A 19,297-nucleotide genomic window follows, 5' to 3' on the forward strand; every position below is an offset into this window, starting at 1 on the left:
ACCTTGCAAGGGTGAAAAACCATAGCCCTGAGCCTTGGCCTGTGCCTATGGAAACAAACCACACCCAGCTCAGACCCGAAAACGAAAAGCCAGTAAGGCAAGTCAGCTGCACTTCCCGGAAGGCTGAATGGCAACTGCACCTGTTTATTTCTGTAAAGGGAACACACAAACCCAGGAAAACACAATGCAAAAATCCGTCACTCCAGCAAGGATGCGGACGAGCACTGGCATGTGCAGGTCCTCGGCGATCAATGGCTCATCATCACCGCCAGAACCGCTACCGCTTCTTTGCCCACACACGATGCCTTGTGTTGGCTGGACCGCGACCCGCACAGACCCCGCGGGCACGGGGGACCTGCCGCCGGTGCGGGGGTGCCCCGGGCAGTGACCGATCCCCGCTCGGAGCCGGGCAGTGACCGATCCTCGCTCGGAGCCGGGCAGTGACCGATCCCCGCTCGGTCCCGGGCAGTGACCGATCCCCGCTCGGAGCCGCCGGTCCCGGGCAGTGACCGATCCCCGCTCGGACCCGCCGGGCCGGGGGTGCCCTGGGCACTCGATCCCCGCTCGGAGCCGCTGAGCCCGGCCCGGGGCGGTGCCAGGGGCGGTGCCGGGGCGGTGCCGGGGCGGTACCGGGGCCGTGCGGGGCGGAGCGGGGCGGGCCCGGCGCGGTGCCGGGCGGCGGGCGCTGCGCAGAGCCGGCTGCCCTCGGCCGCGGGCGGAGGCCGGAGCGCGCCCCGCCATGCCCGGACTGGCCGCGCTGGGCGCCGGCCCCGACCCCGAGGAGAGCTACGACTTCCTCTTCAAGCTGGTGCTGATCGGGGACGCCAGCGTGGGCAAGACCTGCCTGGTGCAGCGCTTCAAGACCGGGGCCTTCGCCGAGCGCCAGGGCAGCACCATCGGCGTGGACTTCACCATGAAGAGCCTGGAGATCCAGGGCAAGCGGGTGAAGGTGAGCGGCGCGGCCCCGGGCCCGGCGGGGCTCGCTCCGGCCCGGCCCCGGCGCTCCGAGCCGCGCTCGCAGCGAGGGCCGGCGGCCGGCGCGGTGCCCCGGGGTGCCCCGGGCGGAGACCCGGCTGCCCGGAGCCGCTCCCCGAACGGGCCGGGAGGGACCGAGCGCATCCATCGCCGGGCTGGCTGCGGCGGGAGCGGCTGCGTAGCCGGATCCGCCAAAAGCCCGCTGCAAACGCGCGCCCGGGGACACGCTCAGCCTGCCTTGCGCTGCAGCAGCAGCAGCAGCAGCAGCACCCCTCTTTCCTCAGGCTTCTGGCCGTGGTCTGTTTACAAGCCAGAAGAAAGCTCAGCTGGGCTGTCGCGTTTCCAGAAAGGGATGTGGAACTGGCAGATTGAGAGAAGGTTCTTAAATTAGGCATGTTATTATCTTAAGACACTGTTTACAGGGTGTCACAGGAAGTGCTGTTTTTACAGTTCTTCTTTATAGAACCAATAAACTCTAAATTTGACATCTGCTTTTCTTACGCTGGAGGGAATTAGCTGACTGTCGGGGTTAGAAAGAGTCTAGGACATGTACCCAGTGGATTCGCAGTGGCACAGATTCCCTACAACTGTGCTCACCCTCTGAGCACAGAAGTGCAAGTAAACAGTGGGGAGAAAATGTTTAAAGCATTTAAACATGCGGTTTATAAGGGGCTGCGGGGATAAATCCCATCACCAGCCCCTCCAGGACAGGGTCGTACAACTATCCTTACCCACAGTGAGACTAAAGAACACTTAATCCATTCACTGCCTGGAGAAAGATGACGGAATTGTAAAGCTCTTGGTGACACACAAATACAGCAATTGCAGTTAAGTTTTGGCCTGTGTTTACCAAAGTAGGTGTCAAAGCCCTCTGTTGTTTTTTTTCTTATGAATGAACTTTGGTGGGCATAATATTAAGGTGAGAAAGTTGCAGAAAATGGAAGAAATGAAGGCTCACATTTCTTAGGAAAAGAGAGGGATGAGCAGTTCCACACCTAGCAACAGTGTTTATTTTCTTGGTAGTATCACACCTTCTCCTATCGCGTCTGGCTGGGGCTGAGGAGCTGAAAAGGAAACTCGGGTTTTCTGTTTGAGCTGTCAGTGCCTCTTCCGCACTTTCTGGCAAGTGAGGAGTGGGGGTTCTCCTTTAAGGTCGAAACCCGCCTCCATTTAAATGCCGGGCACATAGAAAGTGACAAACGTGTCTGTTCCTGGTGCCAGGGGTCTCAGCCAGGGACTTGAGGAGCAGGGGAGGAGTACCCCAGGAAATCAGCCCAACTTCCTAGGTGTGCTTTTTCATATTGCCAGTACTCACACCCGAATATCCCTGAATCAGGAGGCAGTCTGTAACAAAACCTGTGTGTTATTTCTCAGTACTTCATGAAGAACAAGTAAGAAAATGCAAGGTCTTGAAGCTTTCTTTTTCTTTGGGTTGTTCTGTACTTCCACTTAGAAGAAAATTAGGAATGCACATGCTGAAGAAGAGTATTTTGAGCATTACTTTAGGGAAATTAATCCAACATTGTTGCTGATTTACCTTACAGATACTTTTGTCAGCTGCTGAGTCAGGGACACAGCTTGAATATGAAAACTTTTGCTTGGAGGTTTTTTTTTTTTGTTTGGTCTGTTAAGGTGCGGGGTGTGTGTGAAGTCTAAATCAGACTTTTCCAGTTGGATTGAGATTTCAGAGCAGTCCATCTAATCTGGGTTAGGTTTGCTCAGCCTGCTACTGGAAACAGGAAATAAGGAAGCATTTTCTTACACTTTTTTGAGCTCCCTTACACACACTACGTGCACTACTTGCCTTACAAAAGCAGGCCAGGTAATTGTCTGCTGCTTTGATTTCATTAGGGGTTTATGCTACTCAAGACACTATTGTTTTCTATTTAGCAAGTGGTGCAGAAATGAGAAAATTCCTGTTTTTATAAAGTTTTAGAAGCTCATCTTCAGAAGTTTCTTCAAAACAAAGTGTCTACCAAAAAAAAGAACCAAGGAGCTCTTGGACACTACTTGTTCCACATCCCCAGTGACCTAAGCTTCATTTTTAGTCTGGCTGAGGGTAGTGCTGCAACCCAACACCACTTATTTTGAGATTGAAACAAACAGTTTAAGGTTAAATGTGTTAGTGCCCCTTTCTGCTTCAGACTTCAGATATTCCCGTTCCAGTTACATAATGCTGCTGAAACATTTGGAGCCCAAGGATTTTAGGTCTCACTTTCTTTTGATGTGTGTTTTTGGATAAGGGAAAAGATGCATGTTGGAATTCTGACGGTTAAGGTTCTGCAAATAACTTTTTTTTTCTTAAATTATTTAAGAAACTTGTGGTTTTCCTTGCACCTTGAAGCTGTATTCTTCCAGGCATCTCACGTGGTATTCCATACACTGCTGCTTCATCAGCTACTGAAGATGACTAAACTTATAGAGATATTAGTGCTGGAGAAAGGAGCTGTTCTGGACAGTCCTGACAACTGAAGCTTTCTCTTCAGAAATAAAGCAGTTTGCTGGTTCGAAAGGTTCCCCAGAGTGTGCTCACCCTGACTTGCAGAGATTTACCACTTCCAGGGAGGAAGAGTGTGTACTCTTGGCTGTGCCATCCAGACTTCTGCTCAAGACCTCCAGCTGCAGTGGGATGCATTGTCCAGGGGGATATGCAAGGGCCATGGGCTGTTGGAGATGTTGGAGCTGAACTGCTGCTGCCATGGAGCCAGGCAGGGCTTTGGCAGATCTCACACCCTGGGGTCCAGTAGAACCTCAAAGTACCTCTGGTGACCACCTTGATTTTCATCACAAAGGCCAGTTCTGGCCATATATCCAGAATTTCCCCATCAGCTTTGTGAAATGTCTGCAGTCTGTGTACATTTAAAGAAATGTTCTAGCATACGCTGTTTAGCTGGTTGAAGTTGTGGCATACTGCTTCCTTTAAAAGACATCCTTCTTAGCTGGATAAATCCTGGAGTACAGACTGTAGTGCCCAGAAGTTGGTCTTGTTAATCACTCAAAAGTGTTTAAAAGTGGTGTTAATCACTTAATGCATAGTGATTAAAGTCCTATTGATAAAATAATAACTTATTCTTTGAGTGATAGAAAAAAATCTGGCAAACAGAACAAAGATGTTTTATAACTGTTATGTCACTGTAAGAAAAGATATTTATAAAGTCCTGGAACCAAGATTTTACATAATGATAGGCAAGGACATTCCTAAGTCCACGTCCATAAATCATGGTTAGTAGTAACAAAAGTCTTTTTCTTTTGATGAATTGCCTCCTGTGAGCTGATTAATTGTCTTTAATGTCTACTTTATGCTGTCATTTTGTAGTGTTTTACATAAAGTATTTTTTCCTCTATGCCTTAGTTTTTCTCTCTCAGTATAATGTTCAGAAAGTAGCAGAAGAACAGTTGAAAACACGTTCCTTTCATAACAAATACTTCTTTCTGTGCTGTTGCACTTCTTCGTTTACAGGCTTTTTCAGCCCATATGTTATCAAGATTATTGGCTTTGATTCAGGCCTCATGGCTGCAAACTATTCCTTTCAGAATGGCCCAAAATATAATGTGTCATGATCTGGCCAAATTGCAAGTAATACAAAGCTGTGACTTGTTAACTCTCTTGTCTCCTGACTGGGGGTTTAATAACATTGCTACACAAATACAAGCAGAGCTATTGGAAGCAATATTCTTTGATATCCAGAGGAAGGTGTAGCTCTCTGTCAACTCCTTTGACACTCTTAACCTGGAGCAAACGGGAATACTGCATTCCCATCAAAGAGGGATTCCTCATTCTCTGAAAGTGGTGTAGGGAAACATTTGAACGGAGCAGTTTATCCCTACTGGTGTGTGTGAGTATCACTTGAAGTTGAAATACCCTGCCACAGAGATGTTGCTTTTGGCAAAAACTGCGTGGATTAAGTTGCAAGACCGTTTCAATAAATGTTTTTAGGAGCAAGTGTTGTGATTTGCCAGCCTACAGAAGTGTATATTATTGTTTGCCCTTTGAGATGACAGGATTCAGACACAGTTGGTCAAGATTCATTTAGCATAGTCTTTAGGTCCAGGATTTCACTACTGGGAAATCTTATGGAGGTTGTTATATTGCTGCAAAAGTGGCATTTCCATTTTTGTAAAGGAAGGTGCCAGCTGTAGGATGCACTTAGTCAATATTTATGCTGCTCCACAAGCGAAAGTACACCTGAACTCCTGTGATACTTTAGGAGAAGCAGGAAAGTACTTAATAAATTATGTAGGAAGGAAGGGAGGGAGAAATTATTTAATGTGTCTTGTGGCCATCTGTTAAGCATTAACCTTTGATAAACAATGTGTTTATCAATGCAAGAAGAAGCCACATTTGATAATGGTCACTGACGGTGCTCTTTGGCCAACCTGTCACTCACCATCTTCAACATTTTGTCTGTTTCTGTAGTTCAAAATCTGCTGCTGTAAGCCTGAGCAGACATCCCAGAATGATCTTCCAGAGAACCTCCATGAATTTTACCACCTTCTGTTTTCCTCCTTACATCCTGTTGAAACACTCCCTGTTTCAGTTTTTTTTCTGGTGTCTCTCACTGCCCTTTATGTGCTACCACGAAGAGCGTGGCTGTCCAAAAAATTCAAAGCTAAGAGCAGATCAAAATAACCAGCTTTTGTAAGGAAATGGGTATTCAGTAGTGAAACAATTAGCTCAAGAGAGGTGGCTCCTTGCCTTTGTTCCCTTTGGCTGTTCTGTCATATTTCTCCTGAGTAAGGAGTGTTTATTCCCTGTTCTTTATCCTGGCCTCTTGTTCCTAGCTGTGGTCCCCCTGCAGGCCTGCCACCAACCTCTGATTTCATAGGTGTTTTTAATGAATGATCTCAGATGAATTCAGCACAATTCTCCAGCAATCCTGACTTCTCTCTCTCTTTCTTACACCGAAGGAGGTGCCAAAGTAATTATAAAACCAGGAACTGCTTTAAAAGGTTACTGAGTGACAGACGTGGCTACCATCATGTGATTTACAAAGCTGAAGCACTCAAATCAAGGAAATAAATAATTAAGAACTTCGTGTCATTTACAACATACATGTTACACTTGTACAAAGGAATACATGAGCTTATCTTTTTTAGTAGCCCGTGGCTAGTACAGTCCTTTTGCTGTTTAACTTTTAACTTGCACTGAGGGACTTTGGAAGGAGAAATAACTAAGACTACATTTTTTTTCCAAAGAGTTTTCAATTGTTATTTCTTGTCAAGGCTTATATGCTTGTAAATATAGTTTAACAGAAATACTATATAAAACTTTTGCTATGCAATAGTTGGTTAAAGTTATAGTTGTGACTGGTATTTTTACATAGTTGTCATGGTTCTTTTTCAGTAGAATTCTGTGAAATTTATCTCTGTACACAGGCTGGGGGAAATAATTTGTATTTACTTAGGATCAGAAGTGGTATTTTTGTAATTTCTTCAATTATATTTTTAACCATGTGTCAGACTGATTCATGTTATATGGAAACATTTTTCTTAGAATTTTCCAAAGATGCTGTCAAGCAAACCAGGTGTATTTTTCCTTTAGAAATACAACTTGCTTTACATTAAGTAATCGGGTGCAGGATTTGCTTGCTTTGTCCTTGCTGACAGAATTGCCATAGCTTGGCTTCCTCAAGTCATTAACCCATGGCAGTATTAACTGACTTTGCCTGAAACAGGGGCCACTCCCCTGGCTCCTGCTGCCCCCAGAAGTGATGGAGCAGTGACAAATGTGTGTACATGCTGCTGCACATGTCTGCAAAAAAAGTCTCTATTTAGGGTCTAACACATACTGGAGCCTCAGTAATGGAAGCAAAGCACCATGAACTGGAGATGGTGTGAAAAGCTGAATGACTCGGAGTCCTTGCACAGGAGGAGGGATAAGAAGGGGAACACGAACTTCCAGTGCTTACCTGGAGGATGTGTGCTGGGAGGAAGAGTCCTGCTTGAGCTCCTGAGAAGGTCTGACCTGTGCCCTGTGCTGTTCCCAGCAGGACACTGAGGGCTTCAGCCACGTTGTACATTCAGTGCTGTGAACACAGACACAAGTGTTGGAGTAAAACGTGTCGGGGAGTGCTCTGAGATCCTGCTGATGACATTTTGAGGTTGTTCTGTCAGTACTGAGAGGCTGTAGAAATTAGGAAGGACCCAAGAAAGGCAAATGTTTTACTCATCTTCAGAGAGCACAACAAATCCAGGGAGCTACAGGCTGGTCAGACACATTTTTGTCCCTGGGAAAACCATGGAGCAATTCTTTCTGGAAGTAGTAGGTTCTGAGCCCACTCTGAGCAGCCAGTTGGCTTTGCCACCTCTCAGAATCTGTCCTAACCTCAATGATTCTGTGATTCTCTGGAATGTATTGGTACAGGGGGTCTCAAAATCCACCACAGAGCACATGGCCCAGGACAGGCTTGCTCAGTCACTCTGCACTTTTATTTACACCACTTGAAAAGTGTAAGCGAAAACAGTTTTATTTTTTAATTAAAACGTTTCTTATTTGTCTGTATGCACAGAATCCCTCAGGCCCATCCTAAGAGCTGACTAATCATCATTAGCCTTTTCTTGCACTTGACCTAATCAAGCATTGAGATTTAAAACTACATAACACACACAAAGGTCTAGTGGGAGACTCAAGTACGGAGATCATCCATAAACCTGCCCTGAATTTCCTTGTCTCTGGTAATTGCTGTTGACTGCTCTGAACCATTATCTGTTCCATTAATAATCATTGCTTTGTGGTTTTCTGAGTCCATTACAGTCCTTTCCCCTTCTCTGAGAAAACTCTGACCAGAACTGAGAAGTACTTTTTCATTGGATTGATTCCTTTTAAGCTGTGTGTATATCATCTGGGATCTAAATGCTTGCTTAGCACAGGAAATGAGATCTTATCAGCACAGCCTTTCCCAAAGTGAAATTTGCTGCTCAAAAATGCAGCGGAGTCAGAAGATACAAACAAAACACTAATGTGCAAAAGAAATAACAGGGAAAACGATTCTATATTGTTTGGTGCAAAATACCACTGGCACATTGTATTAAGCTGTTGACAACACTTTAAAATAAGGAGGTTCAGAGAGAGAGGAAACTATAAATAAAAGGTCCATACTATGGGAGGATTAAAAACACCAGAAGGATTTGCTTGTGTCCTGCTTCAGTGGAGATGCAGAACATAAGGAATGGCACAAAAAGACAGGCACTGGTCTCTCATTTATCATTTGGCGACAGAGAAGTGAAAGTGTGACAGAGTATAAATGTATGAAATTAAATTCTATAGGTTCATTGTGACTTTATATTGAAGCCAAGAGCTTTGAAAGATTCAAAAAGGATTAGAGATTTATATGGAGGATGAGAACAATGGATGGTAGTTTAGATTAAAAGATCCTGGAGTGTAAGCCATAGTGTTCCAGGACATTAGACAACCTATAAAGCAAGAGGATTTACAAAGAAATTCCCTATGAGCAGGATATTGTGTTTGTCCGCTCTGAGTTATTTGGTTTCTTCCTCTGGAACATCTAGTACTGGGAACTCAAACTCTGACACCAAACCCAGAATTCTTATGCTGCTGGATTTAGGCAAAAGTATGTGAGCCAAGCATTTCTTCTTCCTGCCCAGATGTAATGTCTATTTTACCACCCAGAAAAGGATAGGTGATTAGACTTACCAGATCCTTGACTGACTTTGTTGAAACCTGGGATTGCTGGCATTTTGTTTACATGCTCTTTTGTCTGTATTCTTTTAATTGTCTCGTATTTCCTTCTAAAACAGAATCAGTGCTCTCAGATTATGTGGCCACATCCTGCTCCCTTTGTTCCTGCCCCTGGATCAGAGCTGGCAAAGCCACGTCAGTGCCGCAGGTGATGTGGTAGTGAAAACCCACCTGCAGTTTCAGTGACACACCAGGTGACCTTGGCTGCAGGCTGGCATCTTGTTCCACTGGCTCTGCTGCAGAGGGTGACAAAGGGCGAGGGCTGGGCACGCAGGAGGATCTCAAAATCTGCCACAGAAGGAGCTCGCTGGCAGGAAACCAGTGAGATACAAACTTGCAGCAGCCAAATTCTCAGCACAGATTGCATATATATGTGTATAAATATCTATGTTTATATCCAGGTTCTCAAGGATATAGTCTCATCCTTAGATCATGAACAAAAGACTAGATAACCACGGTGCTGGGATGTACTGCATTTACAGGAGCTTTGGATCAAGGCTCTTGGATCACACCCTCTCTCTTGGTTGAGGAGAGCTGCTCCTGGTCTCACTCTGTGCTGTTTTCCTTCAGCTGCAGATCTGGGACACGGCTGGCCAGGAGAGGTTCCGGACCATCACGCAGAGTTACTATCGCAGCGCCAACGGGGCCATCCTGGCCTACGACATCAGCAAGAGAGGCTCCTTCCTGTCCATCCCTCGCTGGATCGAGGATGTCAGGAAGTATGCTGGCTCCAACATAGTGCAGTTACTGATCGGTGAGTTAGAAATGGCAGTGCTTGTTTAGTATGGCCACAGGTTTGGGTTTGGGTTGAAGTTCAGGTGTCTGCAATGGACCCGACTGGAAGTCTTACCAAAAACGCTGGTTCACCAAAGCAGCAATGTTCTGCTTTGGTTGGCTTCTGTTAAGAAGTAGACAGTAGTAGAAGTGGAGAAGTGGGATGCCCAGGATTTCCCAGTCCTGAGGCACAGCTGCTGTGGAGTATTTCAATATAAAGATCTTTAGGTTTCCAGGGCCCAGGGAAGCTCCATCATAGCAAACTGATGTGTTTTGGTGAGTTGGAACACACACATGCTACAGCAGACAAGGAATTGTGGAAGGACTTTGGGGCAGTCAGGGTCTGTCACTTCTTTGCTAGAAGTTCTGCTTTCCAGCCCAAGTGTTTTGGACTCAGATGTGGCTCTTGGGGCCTGTAGAGCTGCTAATACAACAGCAGTACCACTGTAGATTTCCCTGGGAACCAGCAGACAGCTGCTGTTTTCATGGAATGGTTTTAACTTTAATTTCTAGCCCATTCTCTTCTGTTAGGGTCTACAGCCACCACTCCTCAGTTACTTTTTCTGTTCTTTATGGGTAATACAGAAATATCCAGTCCAACCTCCTGCTCGGAGCAAGGCCAGAGTCAGGTTGGGCAGGGCCTTTTCAGTCAACATTTTGAAAATGTACAGAATGGGAATTCTGCAGCTTCCTTGGGCAGCCCGAGAACCTCCTGCCAAGCACCTCCTGTGACATAAACAGCCATTGTGAATTGCTCTGTTGTTTCCTTTTCTTCCAGGGAACAAGTCTGACCTAAGTGACCTTAGAGAGGTTCAGCTGGAAGAAGCTCAGAGCCTGGCTGAACACTATGACAATATCATCTGTGCCATAGAGACCTCTGCCAAGGACTCCAGCAACGTGGAGGAGGCCTTTGTGAAGATGGCTACGGAGCTCATGATGAGGCATGGAGGGCCCATGTTCAGTGAGAAGAACACTGACAGCATCAGGCTTGACAGCAAAGCCCTTGTAGAAGGCTGGGGGTGTGGTTGCTGATAAGAGCTAGGTGATACCCCTAACTTTACTGGAATTTAGATGGTGCTTCACCCTAATGCTGAGTAGCATGGTAGCCATATTCTCCTCCTCCTCCTGTGAAACCAGCAATTTTGTAGAAGTTAGACACAATCCTGTTTGCTTTGGTGTCTTATTTTTAAAAAGGGACTTTTGAGAGGTAGTCCTAAAAGTCAAACCCTCTGAGAAACTTACTCAAGATTTGTCCCCACCATTTTATTTTCTATAACCTTCATACGAGTTACAAGAACGGAGGAAATTACTTTGAACTTGGTATTTTGGGGTGGGAAGACATTTGGTTGGGGAAGAGACTGATGCAAACCCAAAGGTCTGTAAGCATTTTTAGCATGGGACTGCTGGCAGAGGAGGTCACTTTTGGAACAGGCAATCTTGATAGTGTCTCTTCAAATCCTCAGCACTCCACTAGTGACCAGAAAGTGACAGTGTCTTTGGTAAAGCTATTTCAAGGGCCATAATAGCCAAGGTTTTGATTACAGGACCAAGTAGCAGTCACCTGTCCTAGGCCATGTGGATTGCTAGTTACTGCTGGGACAGACCCAGGTGGGGGGAGCTTCTCTCAGGTTTTGTTATCATTTGAAGTTAGTATTTTAACAGAAAGCAAAACCAGCCTGAGCACTACCACGGGATTTGCTGTCAAGCAGGATTAGACCAGGGCAGTGATTTAAAACAGCCTTGAGGAGAGGGTGGATGCATTTCATTTGCTATTGTTTGCACAGTGGTAACTCCTTTTTCCAGGTGGAAGTATCACTGAGATTTTGCCCTCAGGTCTCATCATTTCATTCCACAAGTCAAGACCTGCACCACTGGAAACAAACTGGAGAAACCTTGAACTGACTGTAGCCAAGATCTCTTGCCATGTGCCTAATGGTCAAACACAGGGTTCATTCGGGCCATCCATTTGATGTTATGTTACCAGAGTGCATAAGGGGCATAAGTGGATTTGATTTTTTTATTGGTTTTGTTTTTTAAACCACCTCTTTAAATACTAAATGGGCATATAATGGGGAAGAAGACCTCAGAACAGCTGAGAACTGCTTGCATTGCAACTTCTTGGTTGTAAGAAACAAGTGTCTTTTTGAGTGATTCCCTCCCAGCTTTGTACCCAAATGTTTCCCTCTCCCTATCACAAGTTATCTGTTGCTTTTCATTTCTTGAAAACATTCAGCAGGAAAAATCTTCCATAGTTGATCAAAAGTCTACATTAAGTAAAGTAGATTTCAGAATCCAGCTCCATCCAGTTCTTTCAGATGCAGCTCTGTAGGGTATCTTGTAGATGCAGCTGAGGTACTGATGGCAGCAGTCCTCTGCATTTACACTCTCAGGCACCTTACAAAAGTGGATTTGCAAAGAGAGCAAGAGCAGCAATATCTTTAACTCTGCAGATAAAGCAAATGTGTTCAGGGATGGCAAGTGATTTCTGCAGTCCTGACAATTTGAAGGAGCTTACTTTGAAAAAGCACTCATTCAAAGTGAAGTCACTTGTCTCTTTGAAAAATCCAGATCAAAAAGGACTTGAATTGTTTTGCTACTAGGGCTGCACCAGTTTAGTCATCCAACATATCCAGTGTCATAAAAATTAGGAAGATTTAGGAAAGGGCTAATGGATACTAATTTTTTAATACTATTCATCTTCCTGTAGCAAATATTAAACCATTCTCTGCTCTTTCTGTTTTTTTAAACTGTGAGGTAGATAACTGAGGAATAATGTATGCTTTGTAGCCTGTCTGCTTCCACCTAAGGGATTAGCTTTCAAATTTTATAGTTGTGAGAATGAAAAGGCCTTAAATTTTTCAACTAGTTTTCACAATTCTAATGTTTTCTACAGAAGGGCAGGCTGAGCTGCAGTACTTGGTAGTGGTTTTGGATAGTTTTCTGGGATATTCCCAGCTCTCCTACATCCAGAGATAACAGGCAGTAAATGTCCAGCTGGACACTGAAAATGAGAGTTGTCCAAACCTCAGAGCTGTTGGTGTATTCCCTATATTCTGCTCTTAGGAGAAACTGTGAAGACAGTCCAAGCTAAAAGTCAGTCCTGGTGACTGCTTTTCCTGGTGGTGAGATGGTCCTTAAGGTACAGAATATTTGCAAGCATTTGACTTTCTCTCGTGACACGTGGCAGTTTACATCTGGAGGTCATGGTTCTGCTTGAACAGGGACCCCCAGATGAGCTCAGCCTCCCTCTACCTGCAGGATTAGTGCCAAATTATTTAATGCTGACAAGAATTCGCATGCGTTTAAGAGCAGTGTTGCTACTACTCAGACTGAAATCCATGGTTTACATAGTAATTCATCTTAAAACTGGAACAAGAAGCAAAATGAACATAAATCCTGCTTCCAGTGCAGCCAGTGAATGATTGTGTTTTTACAGTAGATGGAGAGCTGAGGAGTTACTGATCCATTTGCTTAGTTGTGAGTTTTGTTTAGTAAATAAGTAGAATTAGACCAGGCACTACACTTTCCATTACAATTTGCCTGGATGTACCTCTTAAACTAGGCTTGAAGGGTGAGGCTCTGTCTGCAGGTCAGTCTGCTTCAGTCAGAAAATGTGCAATTCAGCAGCAGTGATTTGTTTGCTGTACTTTAAATGAAGGCACCGATTCCAATTAGTTTTCATTTGCTGCAGAAAACTGGAACTATGGCTTTAAATCAGTTTTGTGTTTTAACTCTTGGCTCTTCTGTGTTGTAACAAGTGTAGTACAAGTTTGCATGCCCTGCTGACTGAACAAAAGGGAACAAAGCAATAGCCTGAAGACCTGGTTTATCTTTTAGGTTAGCAGCAGATGTGAGTGATGGTGCTTGGGCTGCAGTAGTTAAAGTTTATTTTGATTACCAAACCCTGCCTTTGTTCACTGGCAGTAGCACAGTCCTCACTAGGCTGGGAGCTTCTTGACCAGAAATAAACAGTAAATGTGGAGCTTTTCACTGCCCTGCTGTAGATTTTATTAAACCTGTGACTCACACACAGCTGTGGAATTCAGGCATTAGGAAGATTGTTGGTTTAACTCCATTAATCCTATTGAAACCAAAAGGATACCTGGGTGAAGAGAGTGAGGAGCAATAAACCTGTGATTTACGGGTAAAAACCTGACTTTCAGCTCTCAGGGTACAAATGGGCACTGATGTACATCGAGTGAATAATTCAGTAGTGCTTGTTCAGAGTTCACAGCATAAACATTTGCCAAGAAACCTGTTCACTGCCAGTTGAACATTAACAAGGCCATGGTGCAGTAATTGCTTTTAAGCAAATCCCCTTGGCTGATCATGTATTTGCATTAGTATTTATCATTTATTTTTGGCAGTGCCAAAGTGTGCAAAAATATTACAAAAGCACAGAAGGGGACATTGAGCTCTGCCTTGTGACACTTGGGAGTGGAATGCAGAGGCAAATACTGAAATGAAATCATCAGCAGAATGTGGTTCCCAGGAGCTTGGCCTTTGTTACCCTTTGTATTGATTTTGCTTTAAGCTAGTTTTATCTCCAGTTTCTCATCCAGTCCATCATCACGGATGGAACTTGTACAAATATCTGTAATTATGTAAATATAAAGCCAAATAAATGTCAGCCCAGAAACCTACTAACGTTTGCTTTGCAAAACAAAATTTTGAGAAAAGTGACAATACCTAAGAACAGAGGAGAAGTCCTGATGATTTTCTTACTCTCACTTTACCGGAAAGCAAACTTTTCTAATGTCTCTTTAATGACATTCTAAAACTAAATGAAGCCCAGCTAGTACCACTGACAGATTTCCTATTAGCTAATACTGGTAGATTTCCAAGAACTTCACCACAAGTGGAGCTATTGCTTGTTTTGGGTGCCTAGAGGATCTCATGTGAAAACCAGGATATGGCAGATTGTCCTTTGGGCATGGCATGCAAACTTGTCTTGAAAACTTGAAGACATTTTTTAAAAGTGAGCCGAGAGCTGGATTTTCAGAGACATGAAAGCTGCAAACAGATGCCTCCCAATGTCTTCAAAAGCATCTCGGTACCATTGCAAATGAAGCACAAAACTTGTATGGAAGTGGTTTTGCACTGAAGGGAAATAGTTACCAGAGGAAAAAAAATCATTAATGTGAAAGGCAGAGCATCCTGATTATTCTGCATTTTTCATGTTCATTTCCTATTTCAATGCTGTGCATAAGTAAGATTTTTCCCTTTATAAATGATACTAAAATAGATCAAGTGTGAAAAGTAGTTTGATACTTGACAAAATAAATGCTTTCTTGGGAGAGTGATAATACTGATGAGGAGAATAACTTTGCTAATAGGGTTTGGTGGTGTAGTATCAGGGATTCCCTGTAGGGTTGTGTTGGAATGGTGTGACACACACAAACCATTCCCAAAACAGGGCAAGCCAGTGGGGGACACCAGCCCCTGTCCTGCCTGCCAGACAGGAAATAGAAGCAGGCACATACTGAGCAGAAGGTGACTTTAGTTCTTTGTAACTTTTTAAAGATTTCTATTTTATAAGTCTGTAAGGAGAGATGATTTCTGATAGTCAGATATGCTCTGTGCTGTCAGCCAGCTTTTCCCTCTTCTGTGCCTCACTTGCTGAGATCTGACAGGTAAAAACCCCACAACTCCAGAGAGCAGGGAGCATCCCAGCCAGTCTGGCTCACACACACCTGTTGGGGGGAAGGTACAAATCTCTAATTCATATTGAATTCATTCACTGCATTCCAAAATTACTTGAGGGGTTTGGATGATAACAGTGTTAAAATGGTTCTGCATTTTCTAGGACAAATCTGTTGCTTTTCAAGGTTTCTTCGAGAGATGCAGGCTGTACATTTCTAATCATCAGTAACTGTTTTGCTTTTAAACTTTCTTATCACGATACTGACTAAATGGTTTGGAATTTGAGGAGACAAGGGAGCAAGCTTGCATACTACGGTAATTTTTTATACTTTACCTTCATCTATTTATGAATTTATTATGAAAAGTATTTTTAAACATGAAACCTGCTTTTGTCGTGAATTTTAGCAAAGTAGTGGATACATTGTACTGTGTATCATTAAAAAGGTTTAATTAAAGTAAACATTTGGCAATTAATACCTTTTGTTGTTATTTTGTGCATGTACCTTGTGGTGGTATATGATCAGAAACAAAATCAAGTTTTAAGAAATTATGTATCCTATCCTACAGTGATGTATGGTCAACTTTTACACAAGATATGACCTAATGTACTCTTAATTAAACAAAGGGTGCTGAACTAACTTCCTCTTACCCTTCCAACTGTCCCTCACTTCCAGAAATGCATGCACTTTCTATTGTTTCCAGTTAGTAAACTCTCCAGCAGAGCTGTCTGGGAGATTAAAAATGAAAACCAAACTGCTCAGTGTTGGAGAAGTGCAAATAACTTTTTCAGTGCTTGCAATTAAGTGTAAACAATGTAGTTACAACTGTACCTCCCCAAGGGAACATTTAGATCCTGGATTTTATTGAAGTGCTGTAAATTAAACAAAGCAACACCCCTTTCTTTTTGCTCGGCTCTTTAATTCCAACGTCAGCAGATGGGTATTGGTGATCCACAGGAGCCAAATATTGAATTACTTGGTTCTGCATTGTGTGCTCCTTCAGTAGCAGCCTCAGGTACCAGAAGAGCACTGAGGAGTTGCCAGTGCAATGGCCAGGCTCTGAAGCTGGTTGCTCGGAGTGCTGGGTGGGGCTGAGCGTGCCCCTGAGTCTCTTTAGTGCCAGATTCTCTTTCGTGCCCCTGAGTCTCTTTAGTGCCAGATTCTCTTTCGTGCCCCTGAGTCTCTTTAGTGCCAGATCCTTTGCTGCTCAAGCCCTGTGGCTGCCCTGGCACTGTGCAGTGCTCCAGAGAATTGGTGTGAGGGGGAGGAAGTGCAGGTGCTGTGATGAACACCTGCCTGCTCTTGGGAGGGACTCACCTTGCTTTTCTCACGTGTTCTGCACATTTATACCGGAGTTTCTAAATCTGTCTGGGGGAAAACCAACTTTCCCCCCTTTTAGTGGCTTGTTATAAGTGCAGGGGATGAACACTTGGAAGTGACTTTCCATTTCTGGGAGCTCTCCCTTGAATTCTCTAGGAATAGTTTGGATACAAGAGATCTACACACACTTCAACCATTTTTCATTTGACCTTTCACTCTGTAGCTTGTACCTGCAAAAAAAACCCCAAACCCCTGTATTTTTATAGTCAAAGTTCACTGAATATTTTTTCTCCACATCTATGGGCAGGAAGTTAGCTGTTACACAAGCAGAAAGCGTTTTCCCAGATACACTTCCATAAAACAAGACACCAATCCCAAGTCTATTGAAAATCTGATTCTGAGATTCTCACCCATACAACATGTGCTGCTTCTGCTTCAGGAAAAAGTGAATAAATGAGCCTGTGTAAGCCCTGCTGGGTGTTAAACTGTAAGGCATGTTTAGCACAAGCCGAGATTCCAGCACTGGACTCTGAGCTTGGCATACAAGACCAACACAATGCCAGGAGGAGAACTTTTAATTGGCACCAGCTGAGTCCCAGGTGGTCTCAATTAGACAGAGTAAACCAATCTTTACATGAAGTAAACCCACCTGTGCTATTTTCAGTATGCACTCAATTGTTTTATTCCCCAAGTGGCTGCAGAAACACTCTTTCCTGAGACTTTAAACGTGCAGCCTGTTTCTGTCAATGCTGAAAACAGGGTCTATTTCATCACCCAAGAATTCATCCTCGTCTAGACAAAAGGTTTTAATACAGACCACGTGAGCTCTGCTGTGATGCTAACAACTGTTAGTACCCATTTCAAGTTACAGAGCATACAAGCACAGCACTGAGTTTCAAAGGAACTCCTGGAATCCCAGCTTCTCCCTTTTACACTGATGGAGATTTCCACCTCTTTTGGCAAGTGCCTTCTTACCAGTGCGCTGTTATCCAGGTCACTATTTCTACCTTCCTTTAATTCCTTCATCTGCTGGTTTTTTCAGCATTTTGGCTTTTTGAGGGTCTGCCAAGCCCACAGTGCCACTCTCCAAGCTGCAGTTCAGTTCATGGAGCTGGAGAATCTGGAAGACCCTGAGGCTTGGAGGACTTTTACTAGTGATGTGACAAAGGGGCTGTCTTCCTTTGCTATAAACACATTTTATGTTAATGTTTCCACGAGGGATAGAATTTAAGAGGTATACACACAGTTCCTTCATGAACCTTTTGAAGTGTTCATACATATTGTAGAGAAAAAAAAGGAGAAACAGACGGAACGTTTTCTGTTCTTCAGCAACTTCCAACATTTTTATTCCTTGCTTCACCGATTCTGGTGAAGTTAGAGAGTGCTGCAACATGCTTTAGGACTGAAACAACGTGACTTCAAATCATCCTGGCCTTACAAAATCACAATCTTTACTTAGATTTGGCATTCTGTGCAAATACTTGGTATACTACAGAAAAGTGCTAAAGAAATAGGTAGATCTGTTTATTGTACCAATAAAAAGGCAAGAATGTGCTGCTGTAAATACTTTTCCAGTGAAGAAACAGGAAATAAACTGTTGAGAGCAGTGTCCTTACACTGGATCCAGCGAGACACGTTGAAAGCTGCTTAGGAGACATTACAGGAGATGAATCAACAGTCCTGAAAGTGGAGAGGGGATTACAGTGCTTTGCAAACAGAGGAAACACAACAACAAAATCTGACTTCACAGCAGCTGTGAGCTCTCAGAGGTTGCTGCTGGGATCATGAGCAGTGAAGGATTTGGCCAGGAGGTCGTTTCACTCCGTGCCACCATGTCTGTCAATGCTTTCAGCCAGCCCTGCAAGAACCTGGGAGAAATGAACACCCAGGCTTTTGTTTGTACAATTTTGAATTTGAAAAAAACCCAAACAAACTAACTAAAAAAAACCCAACCCAAAAAACCTGACTAGCCCTAATGTGAATTGATCTTTGTGTGTAAGCTGACTTTGGTTTTAAAGCAATTGATTGGGTTATGTTTTCCAAGCTTATGTCACAAGTACAACATACACTGTGTTAAAACAAATTAACACAGAAATATTTTCAAAGACATCTTTGGGAGGAAAACTTGAGAAATATTTTACAAAAATAACATAAAATAAATTACTTTTTTTTTTTTAAATGAACATCTATAAAATCCATGAACCAAACAACACATAACATTGACATGAGATGAAATATATTACACTAAAGGCCAGTTAACTACCACAGTGGTATGAGGCTTCAAGTAAATTATGAGGCACTTTTTGGCCGAGCAGTAGTCACTGATTCATTCAGTGGTAAAGTCCAACTCACAGAAACACCTGAAACAAAATTGCTAAAGCTTTCTAAGGTTCTAAATTCCTAAAAAAAAAAGAAAAAAAGTGCAGATAGAAAGGCAAAGAGCAAAAGGCCACAGAGGGCACCCAGGTCTGCTGCTCTCCTTCCAGGCCTGTGCTCAGTGTGGTCGGAGTTCCAGCACAGTGGGAACAAGTCAACCTTGCCCACCCCACAGAAGGGGCACTTCTGTTAAGGCTTCACACGTCACAGCAGAGAGCAGCAATAAAACTCCAGGGACATGGGAAAACAGACACAGAGAGAGACAGCAGCAGGTTACAGGAGAGCAAGTCCAAAGTGGAACAGATTGAACTCCACTCTGGTTGAAGAGAGCATGCAGTACTTGCAAAATGCCAAGCACTAATACATGTTGTGCTCTGTACCAGCCCATGTGGAATGGACTGAGTGACCCCAGCACCACAATCTCAGATTCTCAAGATCCCCAACACCTAAAAGCTAAATGTTCCAGCAAACCAAAGAAGGTACTGTCATGGAGGGATTTAAGTACCAGTAC

General features: G+C 43.8%; 1 protein-coding gene across 1 annotated transcript; it reads left to right on the forward strand.

Moving 5' to 3' along the window:
- Window positions 1-735: 735 nt before the first annotated feature.
- RAB43 (RAB43, member RAS oncogene family) lies at window positions 736-15,553 on the forward strand. Its single transcript, XM_082288726.1, has 3 exons — window positions 736-949; window positions 9,245-9,428; window positions 10,227-15,553. The coding sequence occupies exons 1-3, from the start codon at window positions 740-742 to the stop codon at window positions 10,478-10,480; spliced, it is 648 nt and encodes a 215-aa protein (XP_082144852.1). The 5' UTR covers window positions 736-739; the 3' UTR covers window positions 10,481-15,553.
- Window positions 15,554-19,297: the final 3,744 nt, after the last annotated feature.

Source organism: Coloeus monedula, assembly GCF_965178545.1.
Source record: "Coloeus monedula genome assembly, chromosome: 11".
Lineage (NCBI taxonomy): Eukaryota > Metazoa > Chordata > Aves > Passeriformes > Corvidae > Coloeus > Coloeus monedula.